At 48.1% G+C, this 26086-nt stretch overlaps 1 protein-coding gene across 2 annotated transcripts in view; it reads right to left on the bottom strand.

Moving 5' to 3' along the window:
- LOC144124453 (indolethylamine N-methyltransferase-like) overlaps positions 1-26086 on the bottom strand; it is a 245642-nt gene that overhangs the window by 78899 nt on the left and 140657 nt on the right. For both annotated transcript variants that reach the window (XM_077657127.1, XM_077657128.1), the window contains one exon: positions 14740-14826. In XM_077657127.1, coding sequence (XP_077513253.1) covers positions 14740-14826 — 87 coding nt within the window. The remainder of the gene's footprint in view (positions 1-14739; positions 14827-26086) is intronic.

Here is a 26086-nt window from a genome sequence, read left to right as displayed (position 1 = left end):
GACAAAAATCGACGCCGCGCGCGGCCATGCGTCCCGAGGCGCCTCCCGAGGCGCCGCGCCGCCGAGCTGAGTGGAAAGTTACGCAGCCCCGGTGTTCCTTCCCCGCTGTTTTTTTGTTTTATTTTACCGCGCGCGGGCGCGATTGGTTACACGCAGCGCCGGGTTTTTTCGAAGATACGCCGAATTTTGTGACACCCATGAAGAGTCTATATCTGAATATAGTTGCTCTGCTGCTTCGGAACAGTTAAATTCTAAGGAGAAAGCTAAGCAAGCTAAGAATGATAGAAAGAGGTTGCAACGTACCCAGGAAACAGAGGAACAACGAGTAGAACGATTGCGAAAACGACGAGAAGCCAAAGCAGCTAAGCGAGCTTTCGCAATTCAACCAGGTTTAACCAGAGCTGAACCACAGACAATTTTTGGTAATTAAAGCATCGACAAAAGGAAATAATTGTAGCATCGAAAGAAGGGTCCACAGTAGAAGTAATATGCTTTAGTAAGATGAGCTTGTGCGCAAGTTGGTTGTTCAGGTTCGACATAACTGCAGCGCGAAAAAAGACGAACACAATGGAATGAGAACACCCGCGACAAGACAATATCTGCGTCAGTGTCGTGAGTGTTTTTCGTTCATTGTGTTTGTCCTTTCTCGCGCTGCAGTTATGTCGAAGATGGTAGTATGTCTTAGGGCTTGGTGAGGTTAGAAGGACAGATGAGGCGTATACTTTGCTAAAGAGCGGTCTATCATGGATTAGCGGACAGAGGAGAACTAGGTTCCATGCTACCAGCGTACTAAAGACGATGCACAAGAACAACTATAGGACGGGACGAGGCGCTGAACTATCAGCTTTTATTTTGAAAGATGAGGCGGACCAGTATTTAAGAAGTGACCTATAAGGCCACATGACCACGAACAAAACAAATAAAAAAGATAGCGCGATTTGTCTACGTCTGAGTAGGTTTGCTATCGCTTGCCGCATAACAAAATTGGTAGCGGCTTAACTTGGCTAACCCTGGAAATCAGCTAAAAGCACGCTTCCTAAGCCTCTGAGGCATGTCCATGGAAGCTCCGCTACACGCTCGCGACAGCCGTTCTGTATATACTTACACGACCACGTGGCTATGACGTGCTATCACATGCGTGGCTTCATATCACCCCATAGGATGTTCAAAGGTCATCCCAATGGTAACCCAATCTCAAAAGTCAGAGGTCAAAGATCCACTGAAGGTCATAGGTCGAGGTCAGCGGTCAAGGGTTCGGCACCATAACTGTGCCACATATATTCATAGACGGCTGACGTGGTTGGCTGAAGGTCGTTCAAGGTCATTCTCCGGCCTACGCGACGACTGCTTTACCTAGCGTAGTGAAGGTTTTCGCTTCAAAAACCAAACGAAAGGTCACACAAAAACTTCAGGTACGAAGAAGCGAGGCAAGGCCTTACGTGACTAAGAAGAAAAGTACAGAATCAGATCAAGGCAAAATATAGGAAATCTTCCTACAAAGGAAACCAAATCAGGTAAAAAATGTTGCGCAGCCTAAACTTATACAACAGGAAGGTCAACCAGGCGCAAAAAAAACCAAACCTGGAGACACCTGGAAGAAAAAACAAATCCTGACGGTATGACAGTACGCATGAAGAAAAAATTTATGAACAATCGTAAGCCAACACCGACACGTTAAAAAAAGACATGAAAGCGAGGAAGGGGAAGTAAAAACGCTGAAAACACTAGAGGAGCCAACAATTAACACAGGAATATTAGCAACGAAAGAAAGCAAAAAATTTTACAATCGTGACGGTCAACATAAAAACGCCAACAACACGGCAAAACATAAAAACACCAATGAAGTTAAAAACTTTGATGTACAGGAACCTCTAGGATTTCGCCTCCATCGAAATTCGACCGCCGCGGCTGGGATCAAACCGGCCTCTTTCAGGTCAGCAGCCGGGAGAACAAGTGTGTCCCTGCTAAAATGGCTGCACATCGCTCTTCATGAAAACCTCGCCATCCACGTAAATACGTGCCCTATTTGAAGAGAACTGCATCCTCGCCTTCTGAAGAAGCTCCGGACGTCCTCCCACCGTCTGAGGCCTCCTGGGAACCATGAATGAGTGCAGCTGAGCTGAGCACTGACACTAGGTTTAGTGCCTCCGCTGCCACGCTGGCGGAGCTAGCTCTGCCAGCGTCTCTCGTGGCAGCACCTGCCACGCAGTCGACGCCTGATCCGCGGGGCCAGGTCCAGCTTTGTGCTCCCAGTTCATCGGCAGATGCACCCCTCCTGACTTCCCGAAATGTCGGACTGCTCGTGAGTGATCTGCCACCAGGGCACATGGCCATAAACTCTACACCACCGGATGGGCCTCAAACCGCACGACATGATGAACAGGGCATTCCAATGGACTTATCAGCACCTCTACCCGTGCAAAAGTGCCCTCGCGCAACTCACAAGCGCCCCTAAAACGACAGCCAACCGATTCCATATTCGGCAAGTGATGACTCCCAAGGTAAGCGCACTTGTCTTACGATCGAGGACTCGGTGGAGCCTACACCCGGATCGTCTTCTTACAAAGTGACCATTAAATCACTGGCCAACAAAAGCCTCATGGATATACCGAACAAGATTTTACAAGCTAACTTGGACGCCTGCCTCGGAACCAAAGGTTTTCGGGGCTTCACAGCCAGGACAAAGTCCAACATCATTGCAGTGTGGCTTCCGACTATGACTGCCGTAGAACGGCTGCAAACGTTCACCAGTATTTCACTGACAGGCGAAATCTCAGTGCAGTACAAGTGTATTTAGTAGAAGGCTCCGACTTGCAGCGCTGCGTCGTCTACAACGTCGACATCACTGATGATCAAACTGAACTCCAGCGTGAGCTGTACTGTCCCAGGCACCGTGTCATCCAGGCCTGATGCATGGGAAAGGGGCGCTCTTACATAGTAACCTTTCGAGGCCTTGTGACACTTCCAGCTCGTCTGTACTATTATGGCTGTATTTTACGGCCTCGGCCATATAAACCGAGTGCGGTATATTTCTATAACTGCTTCCGTACAGGACATATGCGCAAATCCTGCCCTTTCACTGCTGCCGGTGAAAGTACATCGGAAGGGAAAGTGGCTTATCGATGCGGCCTTCGTACATCCGACGACCACAAGATAACATCTCCAAGCTGTCCGACAAAACAAAAGGCAACACAACTGGCTCGTCGACGAATAACTAAGCATTGACCAATACGAGACAGTATAACTTCATTGCAGACATCCAATCGGTTCGCAGTTCTCCAGTGGGTTGACGACGAGTGGCCGGAGCTCCCTGAGCACACCTCGCATGATCCTTGAGCTCAGCAGCCTTCTAAAGGTACTGTGCGAAAAGAACGCCTCCGAAAACAGCAAACAGAGCAGCGCAGTGTGCCTCAACTGCCGCAGGACGATATGGCTGCAGTCGACGAACAAATCGCACGTCTTTTAGAGCAGGTCACCAAGCTCCGGCAACACCGTCAACTGCTCGCTCGATGTAGACGGGCAGCGGAATCATCCGTCACATCTATCAATGGCGCAGCAACATCGTCTTCCTGCCGTCCACCAGTGTCATTTCCTGCCGCCTCTTCCCAGATTACCGCAATGCCATTGGACAACTCTGCGGCCTCTTTGCTCCGGTCTATGGTCGACCAGTTGTCCAACCAGACGTCCGTGATTCTACAACGCTTGGGCTAGTAACTGGAAATGGCAAGTTCCAGTTGTGCTGGTGTGCTGCAGTGGAACTGCAGAGGCATTTCCACGAAGGCGGGAGAGCTCAAGACCCGACTACAAATTCACAAGCTCCAGGTATGGGCCATGCTGCTACAGGAAAAAAAAACGCCTTGCCATCGATTCCAGGCTTCAGTGCCTACATGTCTGCTTCAATGATAGACCGTCGTGTACAAACTGCTGCTCTCCCGGGAAAGGCGGCGTTTTATGTGGACTCACGTTTTCAGCATGTACGCCTTGCTCTCGAAAACTGGTGCACGTCGTATCAAGAGGTAGTGGCAGTGGCTGCGAAACTTAAGAAGGGAACCGTTGTGGTCGTTTGATTTTACGTTAAACCAGCCGGTGGTGCTTCCTCACGTATTAATCTTGGCTGGTTAACAAGTGTCCGTCGGCAGTATCCCGGGTGTCCGATTTTAGTCGGAGGCGACTTTAACGCCCCTCACCAGGATTGGGGGTACCCCACTTCAAGCCCTCGTGGCAGGCGTGTGCGGGACGGCTTCACGGATGCCCAATTTGTGCTGCTCAACCATCCTGGGACAGCAACACGGCCAGTGCGTCAAACTCGCAGTGCTTCCTATGCTCCAGACTTGACGTGGTGGTCGGGTCCGGGTACTCCCTCCTGGCACATGGAGCCAGACTGCTGGGGAAGTGATCATCACCCTATCATCATCGGTCTTCTCAGATTCTTCGTGTATCCTTGTTTAGCGCATACAAACAGCTCTCAACCGTGCTGCAACTACCACCTGGACTGATGTTGGTCGACCGGCACCAGACCTCGGCCTTCTTGTGGACGGCACGCCGTCAAGCCGAGCTGGCTGCTACGAGACACTACTTCGTCGCAGGCACGTATGCGATTGCACTATATTACAGCTAAGGCACGCAAATATGAACGCGACCTCTCTCGGCGGCAGTGGCATGCGTGGTGCGAACAATTTTCTGCAAAATCCTCGAATGCCTCTCTCTGGCAAACATTCCGTACAATGGAACGCAGTCGCCGTTCGACTGACGCAGCGGCAACCGCATGCTTCGCGGCTTACTGGTCGCCAGATGATTTCGCCAAAGAAGCAGCGCGCAAGTTTTTCCCAAAATACGATGCTGTGCCTTCCTCATCCGCTAGTTTAAATATGGTAGGCATCCCAGCGTATGTATATCAAATGCTCTCTGATGTCGACGTAGATGGAATTGCGTGTCCATTCTCTATGCCTGAGTTGCTGGCTGCAATAGATGCGAAACGGAAGGCAGCGCCCGGCCCGCACAATATTCAGTGCGAGATGTACAAGAACCTGAGTAGCGTTGCACTCCCTCAACTACTTGACACCATAAACAAGGTATGGTTGGATGGCGTAGTGCCCGAGAGCTGGAAATCCGCTGTCGTGATTCCTATCCCGAAACCAGGAAAGCCTCCGACGGACCTTGCCAACTTGCGACCTATCTCCTTAACTCCTACGCTGTGCAAGCTGGCGAAGGAAATGCTAGTCACACGATTGTCATGGTGGCTAGAGCAGCACCGTTTTTATCACCTAGCACAAATCGGCTTTCGTCCATATATTGGTACAGAGGACGGGTTGGCTGTCTTAGCATCTGCAGTTTTGTCATCTACCCGCAGCCGCAATGTGCGTACTATTTTAGCAATGGACGTTGAAAAGGCATATCACAACATCAGTCATGCAGCCATTCTGAACCCCCTTGACATGCTTCATCTCCCTCTGAGAGTGCGTAGTTTTGTCCAATCATCTTTGGAAGACAGAAAATTTGCAATACGCCTCAGCGGCGAAGCGGTCGGATCATATGTTCCTCTCTGCGGCGTGCCTCAGGGATCAGTATTGTCACCGACATTATTTAATATTGCTTTCATCCCGCTGGCTTGGCGCTTACATGACATCCGTGACATAAAATTTCTTCAGTACACTGACAACATCACGGTGTGGAGTACTCACCAAGATCTCCGTACTCAGGAGGCTGCCCTTCAATCTGCCTTGGATGTTACCTGTAATTACGCATCATCCATCGGACTTCACCTATCCGTGCATAAAACAACATACACGTCAGTCGCCAACCGCTGGGGACGCCGTAAACTTGCTGCAAGTTCAGTCCGTCTTTGTCTATCAGGCACCACACTACAGGAAAGTCCGAGTGTAAAAATCCTTGGCTTAATGATTCGCCAATCAGGATCAGCGACTGCATGGCTTTCTCAGGCAAAAAGGCAAGCTATTCAGACTTAGGGTTTGATTAGAAGAATTGCCCCTAAAACTGGTGGCGCAGGCTCGTTCGTTGCACGGCAATTGGTGAGGGCAGTTCTGCAGCCCAGTTTCAACATCGTACAAGAGCCCAATGGGATCGCCTTGAAGCCGGGAACCGAGAGGCTATGAGGACCATTACGTGCCTGCCACGCATCACACCGGTCATAGCTTTACAAGAGGATGCGCAGCTCAATACCATTGATGAGCTGGTGCAGCCAGTGTGCAGCCAGTCTATCGCACTCCACGCATGCACTGAGGACTAATGCAACGTCACACTCCATTCTTCAGCCGCCAACGCCAGTTTTTCCCTCATGGAAGTTTGTACGGCTCAGCGACAACAAGCCAACAGATAATCGTGGCCAACATCTGCTCATTCGGCATCGTTGCTTCGCCAGAAATTTTAGGAATAAGATGCTTGTCTGCCTGAAGGATCCATTGTCTACGTAGACGCAAGCATACAAGACTGCAAAGCAACAACAGCTATCTACTGCCCGTGCATACCTGCCCTGAATCAAACCTCTTGGTTTCAGCTTACAGAACCCCCTTCGTCCTTTTGTGCTGAGCTCGTTGCAGTTCAAGAAGCACTCTGCTCCGTGGCCGACATAACTATGTTCCCTGCGGCCCGCGTTGTCATCCGCACTGATGCCCTTCAAGTTGTCCGGTTGCTACGACATGTTAACCGCTGTCCCACGATATGTCAGGACATCCATTGGCTCGCGGCACGCATCCCGCCGCCAGTACGTATTGAGTGGGTCCCACGGAATCTGCTGACCTATCAAAGCCAGGCAGATTTAGCGACCCGCCTTGCGAATACAAACTCATCACCGCCTCGGCTCCTTCATTTGAAAAATTTTATCCTCCTTTCATCATGAAAGGGACTCCTCCGGCGCCGTACATGTGCTCTCATCCCTCCGTGTGCGGTAACCCTCCCCTGCGGTCTTACCCGTGCAGAGGAGGTTGCGCTTAGGAGGTTCCGGGTCGGGGTTGCCCTCACACCAGCCATCAACCACTCGGAAGTGGCCTCAGTACCGAGAATTCTTATCTCGGCCAGGGTGTCCGATATGTAAACACGAGGACATTGAGGCCGACATTCATCACTTACTCTGGGACTGCCCAGCTCTCAAGCCTACAATGATCCGGCACCTGATGGTAGCAAATCTTTCACCAAGCAACCCTGCTTCATACATTGCCTGGACGCAGGGACCGTACCATCGTTCTCTACCGGACTTAATCAAATCAGCTAACCTTTTTTCATTCATTTAATCTCTACTACATCATTCATCGCACCTTAAACCATCAATGATGCCATGGGGCAATAAATTTCGCTTTAAAGAAAGGTCAGCAGCCGAGCGCCATAACAACTGAGCCGTGGGGGCGGCGCAATTCCTAGCTGGTCGTGCTAAAGCAAACAAAGAAGTTTCATCCGTTCTGGGTAAAGGTTTGAGGCCAGGCTTAGTGTACGTCAAGTGAGACCTAGGTTGGGTATGTGCGCCTTTTATAGATGAATCTTACCGATTAGAGTTGTACCTTTGCAAGTTTAGTGATATCCGTCTGCGCGTAGGTGTATGTGTTTTATATGTATGTATGTATGTATGCATGTTTTATATGGTAATAGTTTTATGTCGTGTGTGGATTTTGCCAGTGGCCCCGGCCTTTTTCATTGCCTTTTATTCGGCACATCATATGAGCACGTTCCATCTCAAGTCGCGTGTAATTATTACTCCGATATATATCTATGTCTAAAGCATGGTTTTATCTAAAGCAATCTATATCTGAAGAATGGACGTCAAGGCAATTTGTGAAGTGTAAAGGATTCTTTCTGCGAGTGACCGACATTGCTACAGTTGTTTGCAGTTTATGGTCATTTGCCATTTGTTGCGGCATTCTTCTATTTTGGGCAGCGAAGCGTTTAAATCAACCTGATATTCGGAACTGCAGATTTCATTTTAAATTACACAGCCATCTATAAAAAAGTTTGATTTTGAAGGGGATCTCACAGTCAATGTGATTAATGAAGAGTTAAAAAATTAATGTGGATTAGCTCAGCTAATCCAGGATATACAAAGCGAAAGCTGTCGGCGTTCACTGTGTTCATTGGCGTTGGCAACGTTCCAGACACCGATGATTTTGAGGAAGGAAGGGTGCTTAACTGGCTCCCTGGGTCAGTGGACGCCTCAATCGCACTTTGAGGCACGTGGTGGCGGTGAGAGAGATATATATGGGCTGCATGTATCAGCTTTGACAAAGTTGTGGCAGACAAGTGGCACTGCTGTAATAGGCCGACGCGTTCATTGGGTGACGAACCTCTCGCGATCAGCCATTAACGGCCACCTGCCAGGGTGGCAGGGTGGGCGCACTGATATCCAGTGTGCGGAACGCACTCAACGTTACAGACGACAAGCCGCGTCTGCTCGGCTAGATCACGTGTTCAGGCCCCGGCGCAGCGACGGCGAAGACTCGGCTCGGTGGCGCGGCGAAGTCACGTGATGCGTTGCTATAGCAGCGGCGCAGCAAGGACGTTCAAGGTCAAACTGCAGCCCACAGCGAAATATGCGCCGCTAGGCCAGTAAATCTTTCGCTTCAAAAAAGAATGGCCAAAGCACCGATCCCTGAGCGATTCCGAACTCGACTAAAGCAGGCTTAGAGGACACATTGTCAATCTTAACATTCTGACGACGGCACAAAAGATAAACTTCAATCCACGCTAGCAGGGCACCATTCTTAAGTAGCGATTTTTAATGCCCGCCTCGGTGGCTCAGTGGTTATGACGTTCGGCTGCTGACACGAAAGACGCGGGTTCGGTCCCGGCCGCGGCGGTCGACTTTCGATGAAGGTGATATTCTAGAGGCCCGTGTACTGTGCAATATCTGTGCGCGTTAAAGAACCCCAGGTGGTCTAAATTGCCGGAGGCCTTCACTACGGCACCCTGATAGGCGGAGCTGCTGTGGGACGTTAAACTCCCATAAACCAAACCAAGTAGCGATTTTAGCTTTAACAATAGTTTAGGATAAGACACGTGATCGAAAGCTTTTTTTGCAGCCTAAAAAAATAATGTCTACTTATTTATACTTGTGGAATAAGGCAGCGAGATCATTAATTGTTTGAGGTAGTTGGTTACTGTGGACTGCCCTTTCCGAATTCTGTGCTGTCGCATATCAGTTACTTTGTTACTCTGAAGAAAAACGGAGATGTATTGGTAAATTATTTTTTCCAGTTATTGGGCTCGAGTGCGCAGCACTGAAATCGCTCTAAATATGCGTTTGCGACAGGTTGTAAACATTTAGGATAGGTGTAATTTGAGCGTATTTGCAGTCGGTTGGAAGTTCGGCGCATGCCAAGGACTTTCTAAATACTATGAGGGTGAGGTATTTCCCGCACCTTTCTGCGTAGCTTGTTAAAAAAAGACTGTTTGCTATGTCATTTACACCAGGTGATTTCTTGACGTCTAGATTGACACCTTCCTCTCGATACAAAACGTTACTAATAGCCGGAAGGTCTTTGTAGTCGCTAAAATATAGGTTATGTTCATCGTAGCCTGTAAAAAAGGAGTAAAAATAATCATTAACGGTGTCTGCAATATCATATTTGCCAGTGATGACCACGTCGTTCTGGCACATACTCTGCAAGGTTTCTTTTTTGGGGGCAATGTGACGCCAAGACTGTCCTGGAGATTTCATTTCGTTTCATTTTATTTCATTTCATTTATTTTTTCCCTTAAAGGCCCGAAGGCATTGCATAAGGGGGGAGCAAAATCAAGATCAAAACTGAGAACGAATAAATGGATAAGAGAGAACAATAATTAAAGAGTATTTAACAGTTAAATGATTTTGTGCCGCGCATACAATGCTAAGTTGATTGCACGGGATCGAAAGAAGACAAAAATTTTAAAAAAATATATATGCAACACTGAACCAATACAAGAGAAAAATACAGCGCCAAAGGCATGGCATAAAAAGAAAAGTAACAATAAACAGCTGTTCAAAGTGCCGAGGTGAATATGGTAACAACTTTTCGCTCTCATGAAAAATGGTCGTTTAGTTTTTCCCGGAATGATTTGCGGTTAGTGCATGATGCGATGGGATTTCGTAGGCCATTCCATAGTGCTATCGCCTCCGGAAAAAATGAAGACTAGAGCTATGGTACGACAGTTGATGCATGCAATGCTATGGTTGGAGGCCTTCTATAACAAAAGCAACTGTATAAGAATGAAACTACTTTTTAGATGCACGGGGGTGAGACACCTGTGTGCCTCCCTTATCTCTTTTTTTTTGTGCAACCCTCGCGCGCATGTGTGTTTCTTGCTACCCATCGTGATTGTTGTCCTTATATTCATTCGCATTCGCGGTGAATAAACAGTTGGAAGTTGCACTTGTCCCGTCTCGCTTGCTATGTGTTGTCCTTTTCGGCGTAACAACCCCTTTCTGGACAATTGGTTACACGCCGAAATCGGCGACAACGAAGTAACACCACCCGGCCACTGAATCTATCGAACGGATCGAAGGCGGTGGAGTTACAATAATGTTAAGAGAAACACTGTTGCAGTTTGGCTTCCTGACATATCTGGTGTTGAGTCTGTCGTTATTAAAATCTGCTTGAATGAGCTTACTTTAAACATAGGGGCATTTTATAGGCCTCATAGCGCTGACACCACTTTCTTTGATAAAAAGAATTGCTTTTTATGTGAGTGCACAAAATATTCTAACTTACCTTTAGGGGGTGATTTTAATATTCAATCAATCGATTGGACTAACGGTTTCCCTGAAGCTTTGTCAAGTTTTGCAAAGCCGTTCGTTGATTTTCTTTTCCGTGACTTAACCCAGCTATTAAGGCAGCCCACACGTATTAAAAATGTAACGCCTCTATTTTAGATTTATTTTTTGTGTCGGGTGAACTGCTTCGCGGTGAACCAAAACTGCAAGTCATGGACGGCACATCGAATCACAATATGGTATGTTTAAAGTAACATCTGAACGCCATTACGAAATGCAAGAACGAAAAGCGTGTATTTCCGAACTTCACACGTGGGGATGAGTCTGTTGACGTTGGGAATTTGGATGCACTAGATAGCTCCTTTTTCAATTTCACTTCTTGCTATGAGTCTGGTTCATGCTCTGCCACAAATTTATGGTTAACGTTAAAAAATCGTGTTGAAATCTGTGGATGAGTATGTGCCACGTAGTTGCAAATTTGTACGCAGCACTAATCTTTGGATCACAAAAAAAATGTACGCCCAGAAAGAAAAAAGAAAAAGGTATGAAAAAAAATCCGCCAGTGCCCCTCTGCGGCTAATGTTCTGAGACTTATCGACATGCGCCAACAACTCAAGAGATCGATAAAAACAGCAAAATATAACTACCAAAATAAAGCTATGAAAAACTTTATTTTTTCATCACCTGCTAAGTACTAGCTACATTTTTCATCTAGAAAAGACCCATTCCCCGTATGTCCGTTGCAGATGTAACTGTCACTGACAAATCTCAAATAGCAACTTCTTTCAATCAGTTTTTGGCTCCATATATACAGATGATGGCAAGAAACCGCAGTTTGCTGTCAATGACACGAAATCTCCGATTAATATTTTATGTATATCTGAAAAACGCGCTCTATCGCTCTTACTTGATATTGACGTACAAAAACCGCAAGGATTGATAGGATACCTAACACCTTTTTCAGGTATGCAGAATGGTGCGCTAAGTATCTATCCCTTATATTTAGAGAATATTTGTCAGAAGCAGCACTTCCTAATGATTGGAAGTATGCTAACATCACACCTATACCCAAAGCAGAAAACAATCACTTCTTACGTCTTACTGGCCGATTTCACTTTTATGCATGTGCGGGAAAATTATGAAACTTGATCTTTAAACACATATCCCCATTTTTTGAACAACACGATTTATTAGATCCTCGGAATCATGGTTTCCGCAGGGGACCGGTATCAACGGTCGCTCAACTACTTGAGGCAGTACATGACTTTGCAGCAGCTATAGATAGACAGAGCCAAATGGATGTTGTCCTTTTAGATTTTGAAAAAGCGTTTGTGTTTCCCACCAGAAGTTGTGGTTAAAGTTGCGACGACCAATACTTAGAAATTACACATTCCTTTCCTGGATAGTGGTGTTATCTTTCCTCGCGGCACCAGTGTGTGTCGATAGAAGGTGTGTGTTCCAGTTATGAGCCGGTACGGTCGGGCGTTCCGCAGGGGCCTGTTCAAAGGCCTATTTTAATTTTAGTATTCAATAATGATATTATAACCGATGTGTCAGTGAAAATAGAACTTTTTTGCAGATGACTGCTTTATTTACCAAGAAATTAAACATTTCAATGACCAGTCTTAGTGAAACTTATCGCTAGCTAAAATAGAAAATTGGTGCACAAGATGGCAAAAGAAAATAAATAAGAAAAAAAACAGCTGCAATGACAATCACACGTTAAAGGGAGCCACTAACTTTTCCCTACACCATTAATGGTCACCTCCTGACATCCGTTGAAAGTTTTAAATATTTAGGTATAGTTCTGACCTCTGATCTCTGGTGGAATGAACATATGTGTTATATTGAAAAAAAAAGGGCTATGCAAAAACTTGGTTAATTGCGAAGAACCCTACGACAGTCCACTCAAGAATTAAAACTTCTAGCTCAAAAAACATTCATCCGGCCACTTCTTGAATGTGCTTCGGCATTATGGGATTCTCATACTGAGATGAAATTCACTATGAATATTGAACTAGAAAACAAAAAAGAGCTATATTCGTTTATAGGGCATACAGTTGACAGACTTCAGCAACTGCTGTTGTACAGAAAGCTAAGTTAGATCCTTTACAGCTACGTCGCTTTCATGAACCACTGAAGATATAGAGGAGGATATACACGCAGTATATCTTCTAAGTGCATGCATCTCATGTGCCATAGTAAACAAGGGATAAACCAGAACCTATATATAGAACCTGTTATTCGGCGCACTGCGCGCACAAATCATTCCAAAAACATAAAAGAATACACCTGCAAAAATCAACGCGTTTGAAAATATTTTCTTCCCTAGAAAAGTCAGCCAGTGGAACGCACTTCCTGCTGACACTGCGGAATGCCCCACTATCGAGTGTATGCTATCAAAATCAAAAATTGTTCTGGATATGTTCGCGTGTAGTGCTCCTTTATTACTGCTAGTGTTTCTCGTGCATGTGGTTTGCGTTCTTAATATTATCTGTTCTGGCATTGTGCTTCTATATCGCTGTTATCGTTTTTTGTGCGCATGGTTTCATATATCTGCTTTTAATTATATTGTTTCCTTTAATTGTTTCTTTCTGATCGTCACATTTACTGTACGAAAAGCGTGTTCGGTCCCAGGTCCCAATCGGGGTGATCATGTTTGATTTTTTACGTTTCCCTCTAGTTAAGCTGGTTTTCCTTTTTTGCGTGTTTTTTCTTTAAACAATGTATGTGCGTCCCACTCCTGCCTAAGGCCTTTATTGCAGGCTGGCAGTATATCTGAAATAAATAAATTAATAAATTAAATAAATAAACAACAAAATAGATAAATATCACGTAGTAGTGACGGCAGTCTGGCGCAGGAAGAGAGCGGGAAAGGCTTCCAAACAAAACTCTTTATTAGGTTGACTTGCGTCCACAAGGAACTGAATAACTCGGCCATAGGGCATTCCGCAATTACGTACACAGGGTGGCTACTTTTTCTAGCTTAATCTCCCTTCAATTCTTCAAGAGATCTGCTATTACCAGATCCTCAACAGCTGCTTCACCCTTTTGCATTGCTCCTGAGGCTTTTTTTCCTCTTTCGTTACCCGCCGGATGTACAGCTGTAACTATCTTATCCGTAATGCTAATGATCATGCCCTTTTTGTCTCTTAGCGCATACATCTGGTTTTTACCTATGCCGAATTTCCTCTTCACTGCTTTTAGGGTACCTCCGTTCTTTAGAGCATGCTTGATTTTCTCCATATTAAACTTCCTTATGTGGGCTACCTTGCGTTTATTTATTAAATTTGATAGCTCTGCCAGTTCTATTCTGTCAATATTACACGCTTGTATGCTTTTAGTGTTTCTTACAAAGATTATTCTTCCTCTGAGATAGCTTGCCGTTATCCCGTCGAACTATCCCACCGCCTACTTCCACTGCGCACCCTGTTATGATAGCTGCCAGGTTAATCACCATTGTTTGAACGTTAAGATCTTTTAAATGTCTTAAGATCGTTTTAAAAGCTGAATATCTGTTCTGCAGCGATACCCTGAATTCCTTTCCTTTCTCTCCTAACGCTGAATAGTTATTTGTCTTCCGCTTCACTAATTTCTTCCGTTCCCTCCTTCAGTCTAAGCTAATTCAACACCTTACCACTCTGTGGTCGCTACAACGCACCTTTCCGAGAAGCTCCACCTCCTCCACAATATCGGGGTGAGCGCAGAGTATGACGCCTGATCCATGGTATGTGACTGTAGCGAAAAACGGGAAAAGGGCGAAGAAAGACGCACACAACACAGGCACTTTCTATGTCTCTTGTCCTGTTTTGTGCTACACTCACATACCATGGATCACTGTTACCGACTCGCCAAAGTTTCTACCCTTGCGGAGTATGATGTCTGCTTCGTTTCTAGTTTAATTATTGGGGCTCTTCAACGTCCACTTCCTGCTCTCGCGATAGTGTTAACACTATCGCGTTAAATGTGGAGGGTTGTGCCATGCGAAGCTAATCATCATTGACGACATAAAGTTCAACAGAAAGAAGCAGGAGAACCCAGCTTACCTCGCTAGCAGAAGCCCTGGTCTCTTCGCTGTTGGAAATGACAATTTTGGAGAAGTAGCTCTCGTACTCCTCCAGTGAGTCGTAGCCCTGCGCAAGGTAGTTTAGAAGAACTTCTTGTTGGGCTAGTTGGTGCATTGCTTTGAAGAATCACGTTGCGCATTCAAAAGAGACCAACACAGGAAAAAGCCAAGAAGACGGAAAGAGGCATCACCGGTTAAGAGGCGCAAGAGGCGCCGCCAGTCAGAAGAACGTCGCCATCGTAAGCCTTTCCCATATCTGTGCAATTAACCATACCCTATGCTTGGCGCGGCTACCTCTCATCCGCTGATATTTCTGCCGCCCCCTGCTACGCTTGTCTTCTCTTGGAATCCACTCCGTTACCCTTAAAGACCAGCGGTTATCTTGCATTCACATTACATGCTCTCCCCAAGCCCATTTCTTCCTCTTGATTTCGACTCGGATATCATTAACACGCGTTTGTTCCCTCACCCACTCTGTCCGCTTCCGGTCTCTTAACGTCACACTACACACCATTTTTTTACATAGCTCGCTGCGTTGTCCTTGAGCTGAAAGCTTTTCGCTGGCCTCCACGTTCCTGCCCCGCTGGTGAGTACCGGTAAGGTACAGCGGTTGTATACTTTTCTCTTGACATATATTGGTAAACTGCCCTGAGAGAATGATCTGAGAGAACCTGCCATATGCGCTTCACCGTTATCTTATTCTTCTAGTTATTTCCTTCTAGTGATTCGGATCTGCGGTCACTGCCTGCCATAAGTCGAATTTATTCCCATACCACTTGCAGCGCCACGCTACCAATCGTAAACTGCTGTTTTTTTTCCAAAACCTCGGAATACTACTCGAGTTTTCTGAATAAATTAGACCCACGGTTTTTCTTTGCCTGCACTGGTCATGTTTTGCAACTAATACTCCTGTGATATAGCAAGACAATGCCATCAGCGAATCTCAGATTACTGCAGTATTCTGCATTCACTCCTAGCGACACTTGTTCCCAATCCACATCTAAAGAATCTATAAGGCTCTGTGAGAGCTTCCTCTGTAGGTGTATGGCCTGACAGCAGTGGATGCCAATGAGTCACCATCATCATCAGCCTGACTACACCCACTGCAGGGCAAAGGATTCCCCCATGTCTCTGCAATTAACTCTGTCATTTGCCAGCTGCGCCCACCCTATGCCTGCAAACTTCCTAATGTCATCCACTTACTTAACCTTCTGCCGCCCCCTGCTAGGATTGCTTTCCCTTGGAATCCACTCTGTTACCCTTAAGGACCAGCGGTTATCTCGCATTCGCATTACATGCTCTGCCCAAGCCCATTTCTTCCTCTTGATTTCGACTAGGATAGCATTAACACGTGTTTGTTCCCTCAACCGCTCTGTCCGCTTCCGGTCTCTTAACATTACACCTATCATTTTTCTTTCCATGCCTCGTTGCGTTGTCCTTAACTTAAGCTGAACCCTTTTCGATAGCCTCCATGTTTCTGCGCAGTAGGTGAGTACCGGTAAGATACCGATGTTGAATAATTTTCTCTTAATTAATATTAGTAAACTGCCATGGATGATCTGAGAGAATCTGCCATGTGCGCTACACTCCATTCTTACCCTTCTAATCAATTCCCTCTGATGATCCGAATCAGTTGTCACTGCGTGCCCTAAGTGCCCCTGCTGTTGCCTTGCTAGATTGTTGAACATTACTTTGGTCTTCTTCATGCTTGTTTTTGGACCTACCTTCTGCTCTTCCTGTCTAACTCATTGATCATGCGTTGCAGCTCATCTTCTGAGATACTTAGCAACACAATTTTATATGCGAATCGCCATTAACTTGATTATTCTCCGTTAAATCTCGTCCCCAACTGTTTCCAATAAGGGCTCGGAACACGTCTTGTAAACAGGCGGTGACTAGCATTGGCGAGATCGCGTCTCCTTGCTTGACGCCGTTCCTTATTGGAATTTTATTGCTGACTTCATGGCGGACTACGGTAGCTGTACAGTTCCTGTATATATTGTTACAAGTGGACGAATCATGAACGAAGAAGTGGCGGTGCGCTGAACGACGACGACGTTGACAGTTGGTAGCTGGGCGCTCGGTTCTGAGCTGAGTGCTGGCCATCTCAGAGCAGCCGCCAATATAGACTTACCGCCGTAACATCCCCGTAACATCTTTTGGTGGAGGTCGCGGGTTCGAGCCGACATGCCGATGACCCGACGAGCCGACGAGACGACGGGCCGAACCGGCAAAATGACTACCGACCCGGTCCCTCCGTCTGCGCCTGCCACGCCAACTGTCGTCGTAGCCCACCCTCGCGACCCGGGCGCATTCTGCGGTACAGATGGCGTGGACGTCGAGGACTGGCTCTCGCTTTATGAGCGTGTTAGCCACCACAACAGGTGGGACGCCACGCTGATGCTGGCCAATGTAATATTTTATCTCGCCGGCACCGCACGCGTCTGGTTCGAAACCCACGAAGAAGAGATTGCCACGTGGGATGCCTGCAAGCAAAAGCTCCGCGGCCTGTTTGGGAAACCAGTTGGCCGTCAGCTTGCTGCCAAAAAAGAACTTGCAGCTCGCGCCCAAACGGCCACTGAATCATATATTACATACATTCAAGACGGCTTGGCACTGTGCCGAAAGGTCGATCCCAACATGACCGAAGACGATAAGGTAGGCTACATTCTTAAAGGCATTGCCGACGATGCCTTCCACCTTCTTCTATGCCGGGACTGCTCTACGGTTGACTCCGTTCTGCAGGTGTGTCGACGCTTCGAGCAGGCCAAGCACCGGCGCATTGCACACCGCTTCGACCGCCTGCCTAACACAGCGGCCAGTTCCACGTGCGAGGATCTGCCGACACTAAGGCAGCCTTCCAACCCCGACAACGTGACTCGCATCGTGCGCCGTGAACTGGAGGCGCTGGCTCCTGTTACGCCCAACGCGCCCTTGTCGGACAACACCCTGGCCACAATATCCCTTATTCAAGCTGTCGTCCGCCAGGAGGTCGCCAACTTGGGCATGCCCTCCAGCCATCGTCCCGTCGAACCTCGGAGTGCGAGCCCCATCTCTCCCGTGGTCGCTACTGCTACGGCCCGCAACACCTTCGTCCCAAGTTACACAAGGTATCGCAATCCGGATGAGTGCCGTACCCCTGACGACCGGCCGATCTGCTTTACGTGCTCGCGCGTAGGCCACATCTCCCGCCACTGCCGCAGCCGTTGGTCCGCACCTCCCCGACCTTTGCCCTACGTCGACCGCCGTTATGACTATGGACCCCGTCGCTTCACGCCTCGGAATGACCCACCCAGCGCCGAGTCCACACCGCCTCCTCGTAGAACCAGCCGCTCTCCCTCCCCGACAGCCCACCGTTCCCGCTCACCTCTTCCGCACCGCAGTTACTCACCGTCCTCTGCAGGCCGCTTCGCGGGAAACTAGCCAGTGCAGCTCCCGGAGGTGATGCTGCATTGGTGCCCCGACCTGAAAATCCTCTACTGACCCAGCCTTCGCCCTGTAATCTGCTCAACGTTTTTGTGGACGGTGTTCCTGTTTCTGCCCTGATTGACACTGGTGCCCAAGGCTCGGTTCTTAGCTCATCCTTTTGCCGTCGCCTCAAAAAAGTTCAGACCCCTGCCGCTTCGCCCACCGTTCGCGTTGCCGATGGCAGCACTGCTGCCGTCACTGGCCTGTGCACTGCCCGCGTCACTCTTGCCGATCGTCACATCCCAGTTTTGTTCACCGTCCTCGAACACTGCCCTCACAATGTGATCCTTGGTCTAGACTTTCTAACCGCTCACTCTGCCCTTATCGACTGCTCCAGCGGCCTTCTACGATTGGACCTGCCTCTCAGCTCAGCCGACACACCCTCAAGCTCCACGCCCCGCCTTCGCTCCACCGAGTACGCTCGCCTGCCCCCCGACTCTGCCGTTTATCTGCCTATGTCCCCATTTCCTGCGGTTCCTGATGGGGATTATCTTGCCTGTCCACTCGCCGATGTCGTTCTCTCCCGCAATGTTGTTCTTCCGCACCTCATCGTGACCGTCACCAAGAATAGCACCTCCCTTCCTGTCCTCAACTTCAGCTTGTCACCACAAGTTCTTCCTGCAGGCATATCGCTTGCTACTTTGTCTTCTCTCACCGACTGTACCGTCACTGCTCTCTCACCTGGACCGCCTTCTACTTTCTCTCAAGCGGCCGACATCCCGGCCAACGTTCCGCAATCCATTTCTGCGATGATTGCTTCTGACCTGAGCCCCGAGCATGCACAGGATCTTCACAACCTTTTGGTGTCCTACTCCGACATTTTTGACTTCGCTTCTGCTCCTCTGGGTCAAACATCGGTAGTGACTCACCGCATTGACACCGGAGATGCCAGACTTATACACCGGAGGCCTTATTGTGTGTCGCTACCAGAGCGCCAGATCATCCAGCGGGAGGTGGACAAGATGTTGGCCAACGATATCATCGAGCCTTCAAACAGCCCTTGGGCATCTCCTGTCGTGCTCGTGAAAAAGAAAGACCAAACTTGGCGGTTTTGCGTCGACTATCGTCATCTCAACAAGGTCACGAAGAAAGACGTCTATCCCCTTCCGCGCATAGATGATGCCCTGGACTGTTTACATGGCGCCCGCTACTTTTCTTCCATCGACCTTCGTAGCGGGTATTGGCAAATCACTGTTGACGCAAGAGACCGCGAGAAAACAGCTTTCGTCACCCCTGATGGCCTTTACCATTTTAAGGTCATGCCCTTCGGCCTTTGTAACGCCCCTGCCACATTTGAACGGATGATGGACTCGTTACTCCGGGGCTTCAAGTGGACGACCTGCCTTTGTTACTTAGATGATGTAATTGTTTTCTCGCCCTCTTTTGAAACCCACCTGCTTCGCCTTTCGTCCATCTTGGCACTTTTCCGCCGCGCAGGTCTTCAACTCAACTAAAAAAAATGTACTTTCGGCCGCAGCGAACTCAAAGTCTTCGGCCATTTGGTGAATGCGAGTGGCATACAACCTGACCCTGATAAAGTTCGTGCTGTCAGTGCTTTTAACTGTCCCCGCTCGCCCAGTGATGTCCGCAGCTTCATCGGTCTCTGTTCCTACTTTCGCCGGTTCGTCCCGAACTTCGCAGCCGTCGCTCGCCCTCTCACCAATCTGTTGCAGAAAGGCGTTCCTTTTTCCTGGGGCCCAGAGCAGGCTACTGCATTCTCCAGCCTTATCGCCGTCCTCACCAACCCTCCTGTATTGGCCCATTTCAACCCGTCTGCCCCGACTGAACTTCGCACCGATGCCAGTGGTCACGGAATTGGCGCCATCCTTGCTCAGCGACAACGCGGCCAGCACTGCGTGATTGCGTACGCCAGCCGTCTTCTTTCTTCCACCGAGAAGAATTACTCCATCACAGAACGCGAGTGCCTGGCTCTTGTTTGGGCCATTGGAAAATTCCGCACATACTTGTTCGGCCGCCCATTCACTGTTATAACCGACCACCACGTCCTGTGTTGGCTCTCATCTCTCAAGGACCCTACTGGCCGTCTTGGCCGGTGGGCATAGCGATTGCAAGAATACACCTTTTCCGTGGTTCACAAGTCCGGTCGCCTCCATCAAGATGCAGACTGCCTGTCCCGCTATCCCGTCGATCATCCTTCTACAGACTGTGAGTCGGATGCCTGTGTCCTCTCCATCTCCGACCTCTCCCACATTGCCGACGAACAGCGCTTGGATCCCACCCTCACCTCTCTCATCGACCGCCTCAGCACCGACCGCCGCGACACTTCTCTGGCCCGGTTTTTGCTGGACGGGAACACGCTGTACCGCCGCAACATGCGACCTGATGGCGCTGAGAACTTGCTCGTTGTTCCCCGCCACCTACGGTCCACTATCCTCGAACAACTGCATGACGCACCTACGGCTGGTCATCTTGGTGTCTCCCGTACGTACGACCGCGTGCGCCGGCGTTTCTTCTGGCCTGGTCTGTACCGCTCCGTCCAACGCTACGTCGCCGCTTGCGACGTCTGTCAGCGCCGAAAGAAGCCCGCTGTCCTGCCGTCTGGACACCTGCAGCCGATCCCCATCCCGACCGACCCGTTTTCTCGTGTTGGGCTAGATTTGCTTGGGCCCTTCCCGGAGTCTTCCACGGGGAACAAGTGGATTGCCGTCGCCACCGATTATGCCACGCGGTACGTGATCACTCGCGCCATTCCAACAAGCTGCGCCACTGACGTCGCTGACTTCCTTCTGCACGACGTCATATTACACCATGGCGCTCCCCGTCAACTCCTTACCGACCGTGGCCGCTGCTTCCTTTCCCGAGTTTTTGACGAAATCCTTTGTTCGTGCTTCGTTCGTCACAAGTTCACCACTGCTTATCATCCTCAGACGAACGGCCTTACGGAGCGTCTCAACCGCACGCTGACAGACATGCTCGCCATGTACGTATCCGACGACCACCGGGACTGGGACATAAGCTTGCCTTTTGTCACCTTCGCCTACAACTCTTCGCGCCATGATACCGCTGGTTACTCGCTCTTTTATCTTCTCTTTGGACGAGACTCCTTACTGCCCTTCGACACTCTGCTGCCCACAGCTGGCCCTGTCACTACATATGCGCGTGACGCTATCGCCAGAGCAGACGCCGCCCGCCAGGTTGCTCGACACAAGCTCTCCGCCTCCCAAGAAGCTCAAAAACACCGCTACGATGGCCTGCACCGTGATGTGCGATACCCTGCCGGATCTCTCGTCTTGCTGTGGCTCCCATCCCGTCGTGTGGTGTTATGTGAAAAACTTCTGCCGCGCTACACAGGTCCTTATCGTGTATTACGGGCAGTGACCGACGTAACGTATGAAATCACGCCGCTGCACCCAAAGTCGACGTCCGCTCCACTGAAGTCCGAAGTCGTTCATGTAGCTCGCCTCAAGCCCTATCACCCACCATCGACATCGCACGCCTAACACGCACCGGGACGTTGCCTTCAGCCGAGGGGGATAGTGTTACAAGTGGACGAATCATGAACGAAGAAGTGGCGGTGAGCTGAACGACGACGACGTTGACAGTTTGTAGCTGGGCGCTCGGTTCTGAGCTGAGTGCTGGCCATCTCAGAGCAGCCGCCAATATAGACTTACCGCCGTAACATCCCCGTAACAATATCTTCCAGTATTTTGACATATGGCTCTTCTGCACCCCGATTCCACAATGCCTGTATGACTGCTGAGGATTCCACTGAGTCAAATGTTTCTCGTAATCAACGAAGGCCATATATAGGGGCTAATCATATTCCGCGCATTTTTCTAATAGCTGACTGATAGTGTGAATATGATCTATTGGGGAATATTCTTTACGAAAGCTTGCCTGATCATTTAGTTGATTAAAGTTTAAGGGTGCCCTGACTATATCAGCGATTACCTTAGTAAATGCCTTGTAGGCTACGAACGGGCAATAAGCTTATAGGTCTGTACTTTTTCAAGTCCTTGGCGTCTCCTTTATTATGAATTAAGATGTTTGCGTTCTTCGAAACTTCTGGTACGGTCGCGGTCATACGGCATTGTGTATACAGGGTGGTTAGTTTTTCTACCACAATCTCCCCTCCGTCCGTCAACAGATCTGCGGATACCTGATCATCACTGGCTTCATTTCCCCTTTCCATTGCTCCTAAGGCTTTCTTTACTTCCTCTTTGTTACTGGCGGGATGGCGCATTCCTGTGCGCTTCTGTCTCTATCATTAACGTTCTGATTACATTGGCTACAGCATGGATTTGCGTGGAACTTTTCGGGTACATTAACTATCTTATCATATTGAAAATGACATTGCCCTCCTTGTCTCTTTACGTATACATCTGGTTTTTAACAAACCAACTTAACTTACTCTGAAATGAAGTGTGAGGTAGTACTGTCTAATACACAACAGCCAAGCAGTGTCATGTAGTGATATAGTGCATAAAAAGCGTCTATATTCACGAACAAAAGTAAAAAGGAACATTTGAAATCGAAACGGAAATGAAACATATTTAAGCAGGTTACAGGACATCAAAACCATAAATTGCTCTGCTCGCTCTTTATTCTTACCCGTAAGCAGAATAAGTGGCATGACAGTATATGCTCTAAGGCTCTGATTTTATGCAGTTAGGCAGGATTTAAATGAGCATGAAGAAAAAAACTTTGAAAGGTAGAGTACTAAAGGTTAGTACTTTGTTTTCCCGCGAAAGGCGCTTGCTGGTAGCGCTCGTGTTGTTCAGACCTTCTGTGTCCTGGTTTTTTGCGCTTGTGCATGATTCCAATGCACCAACTCGCCCAAGTACCCGCCGCGGTGGCTCAGTGGTTAGGGCGCTCGGCTACTGATCCGGAGTTTCCGGGTTCGAACCCGATTGCGGCGGCTGCGTTTTTATAACTTAACAGGGTGATGGTTCGGGCTAGTGGGTATGCGTTACGATTCCCCTGTTTTGTTGCTGCGCTATGAATCATAATGCGTTTTTTATGGAGGCAAAACGCTAAGACGGCCGTGTGCTGTGGAATGTCAGTGCGCGTAAAGATCCCCAGGTGGTCGAAATTATTCCGGAGCCACCCACTATGGTACCTATTTCTTCCTTTCTTTTTTCACTCCCTGCTTTATTCCTTCTCTTACGGCGCGGTTCAGCTGTCCACCAATACATGCGACAGATACTGCGCCATTTCCTTTCCCGCAAAACCAATTATTATTATTAATTACTCGCCCAATGGTCTGTGGTCTTGGTACAAGATTTCATCCGCCCTGGCACTGCGCTCATCTAGGATGAGATGCTTGGGAAAAGGATCTTAGACCAAACTGTTGCCTTGACGGATCAGAGGTAAGTTCCGCCGTCAAGCAACCTTAATTCTGCCTCGTGCGGTAGAAGGCCATTTGTGGCCCTTTTTCAAAAGGGTCACAAGCTGGGCTTCTACACCACGAGGCGGATGTAGGGTTTCTTGACGGCGAACTTATCTCTGATTCGTCAAGGCAACTGTTTTGTCCAGGACCCATTACCAAGCATCTCACCCTAGAAGAGCCGAGCACCATGCCGGGGGATATCTTGTATCCATTAAAAACTGGTGCGTACAAGGAAGAGCTAGGGATCGAACCCGGCACCTCCCGAATGCAAGGCGGATGCTCTACCACAAGGGCACGCTTCGGTCAGCGAGGCACCCGAAAACGAAACTTAGGCTGGAGGCAACGCGCAGAAAAATATTGAACATTTTACTTGTGTGGCCAGAAATGTCTGAGGACAGTCTTTCCAGAACGGCGTTGAAATTTGAGCATCTCAAGGCATTCAAAAGGTCAGCGCTGGAAGATAATCAAAAATCAGCTAATAATTTTCAGAACAGATCGAAGCATGGAGTTTATTCTATTTTTCCATTGAATCGCGCAGTGACTAAATGCCGTAATCTCAAAATGAACCATGCTATAACCCAAAACATGTGAAATCAATGTACAAACTTACAATACCTTATATTATCTAATACATAAGCCAGGTCAAAATTCCAGGCGAAGTCACTGTCAAGTAAGACACCCAGTTATTGAACAGATGAACAGGTACAGCGATAGCAAGAAGGGTCGAAAAGCAGCTTTCTTCAAGGGATTGTGGAAGCAAATAAGGTGCGTTTTGGAGGCCTTCACTTTAATTGCATTTTTTTCGAACGAGTTCAGGACGCCAAACGTTGCATCTTGCAAACGGGAATCTTGAGAAAGGATAACTGTGTCGTCTGCGTTATGAAAAGTAGGGGTAAGGATAGCAGCGCCGATGTCATTGACATATAGATCAAAAAGAAGAGGACCATTTTTGTTTTTTATTTATTTCGATATACTGTCAACCCCAACCGGGGTTTTGACAGGAGTGTGCGCACTTCAAAAAATACACAACTTCCAGATAAAACAGAGATAGAACAGTAAGCAGTTGTACAATGAAAAGGATGGGTCTAGTTAAAGCAAAACAAGAACAAACAAATTCGAGGTAATCAGTTATACAGAACAAAATATATATTACCAACATTTTAACAACATTTAGTCAGTTTTGTGGCAATATACTTAGCTCGGCAAGCTCCAAACATTTGAGGACTGTCGGCTGCATTACAATCGAAGCGTCAAGGGCATTGCATGCACGCACCGCTCGCAGAAAAGGGGAAAAATAGAATGTGTAATTGCAACAAAAAATTCCTCAAGCGTAAGAGGATGTTTGCGGTGGGTGATTCTGGAGTGGCTTATATTGACGAAGTCTTCAGAGTTGAGCTTAGAGGAATTGTGCAGAAGTATGTATAGGAATTTCAAGCGGTGCAGTTTCGATCGGATAGATAAAGGCTGAACTCCTGCGCGATGCAATAGTTCAGTAGGTGAATCGGTGCGTCTGTACTGCTTATAGATAAATCACGCAGCGTTTCGCTGCACACTTTCCAGTGCGGCTACGCTAGTACCTGTATAAGGAAACCATATAATGTTAGCATATTCTAATACCGGCTATATAAGTGTAGTGTATGCCAGAAGCTTTATTTCGGGTGGTGAGTTTTTCAAGGCACGTTTGAGGAAAAGCAGCTGGTCCATTGCCTTATTTGCTACATACTGAACGTGGTTAATGCGGCGAAATGGGCGTGTTGGTACATAGTTTTCTAGAAAAGCAGCGCAGAACAGACGAGCGCTGTCCAGTTCAGGTCGGATGAGATAAGGATGCCCAGATATCGGTATTCCGTAACAGTTCGTAGCGCAGTGCTATCAGAACCATAAGTGAACTTAAGCGGATTTTTTTTCTTTGTGACGGACATAGAAACAGTCTTGTCTTTGTTAATGACCATACTCCAATCATGACACCACTGAAAAGCTTTATTCGAAGCGCTATTTAGTTTGATCTGGTCAGACTGATGTTTAATTTCAGGGCACGGCACGCGCCTGAGGGACAGCATGGCTGAAAAGCTTCTGCTCGTTTTGCAGGCCATGTCGTGGTTTTCGGATACAGCGATCACCTGGGATGGATTGCCATCCTGCCTGCCATGTCATCTCGACAACGACATGCTATCGGATGCGACAACATGCAAGCCGCGTGGCCCGTCATTCCTACTTGGCCGCATGGGGGACATGACGGATTTCCGATTCGCCGACAAGCTTCCTTCGAGAATTACGTCATCGGCGGAACTTCTGCAAAGGCAGCACCTCGACACCCACGGCCTCAGAGGGCACGGCACGCGCCTGAGGGACAGCATGGCTGAAAAGCTTCTGCTCGTTTTGCAGGTTGGTTCGTGGCCTAATTCTATTTCCTATCGCAGTGACGATAGATTTCTCATAGTTCTGCCGTGCCCTCGCAGATGTCGCACCATTTTGGTTGACTGCTGGCCAGTGATGCTGTTGTTGTTGT

This window comes from Amblyomma americanum, chromosome 3, assembly GCF_052857255.1.
Source record: "Amblyomma americanum isolate KBUSLIRL-KWMA chromosome 3, ASM5285725v1, whole genome shotgun sequence".
NCBI lineage: Eukaryota > Metazoa > Arthropoda > Arachnida > Ixodida > Ixodidae > Amblyomma > Amblyomma americanum.
The sequence above is the reverse complement of the archived record's forward strand: the minus strand, read 5'-3'. Positions and strand labels throughout refer to the sequence as shown.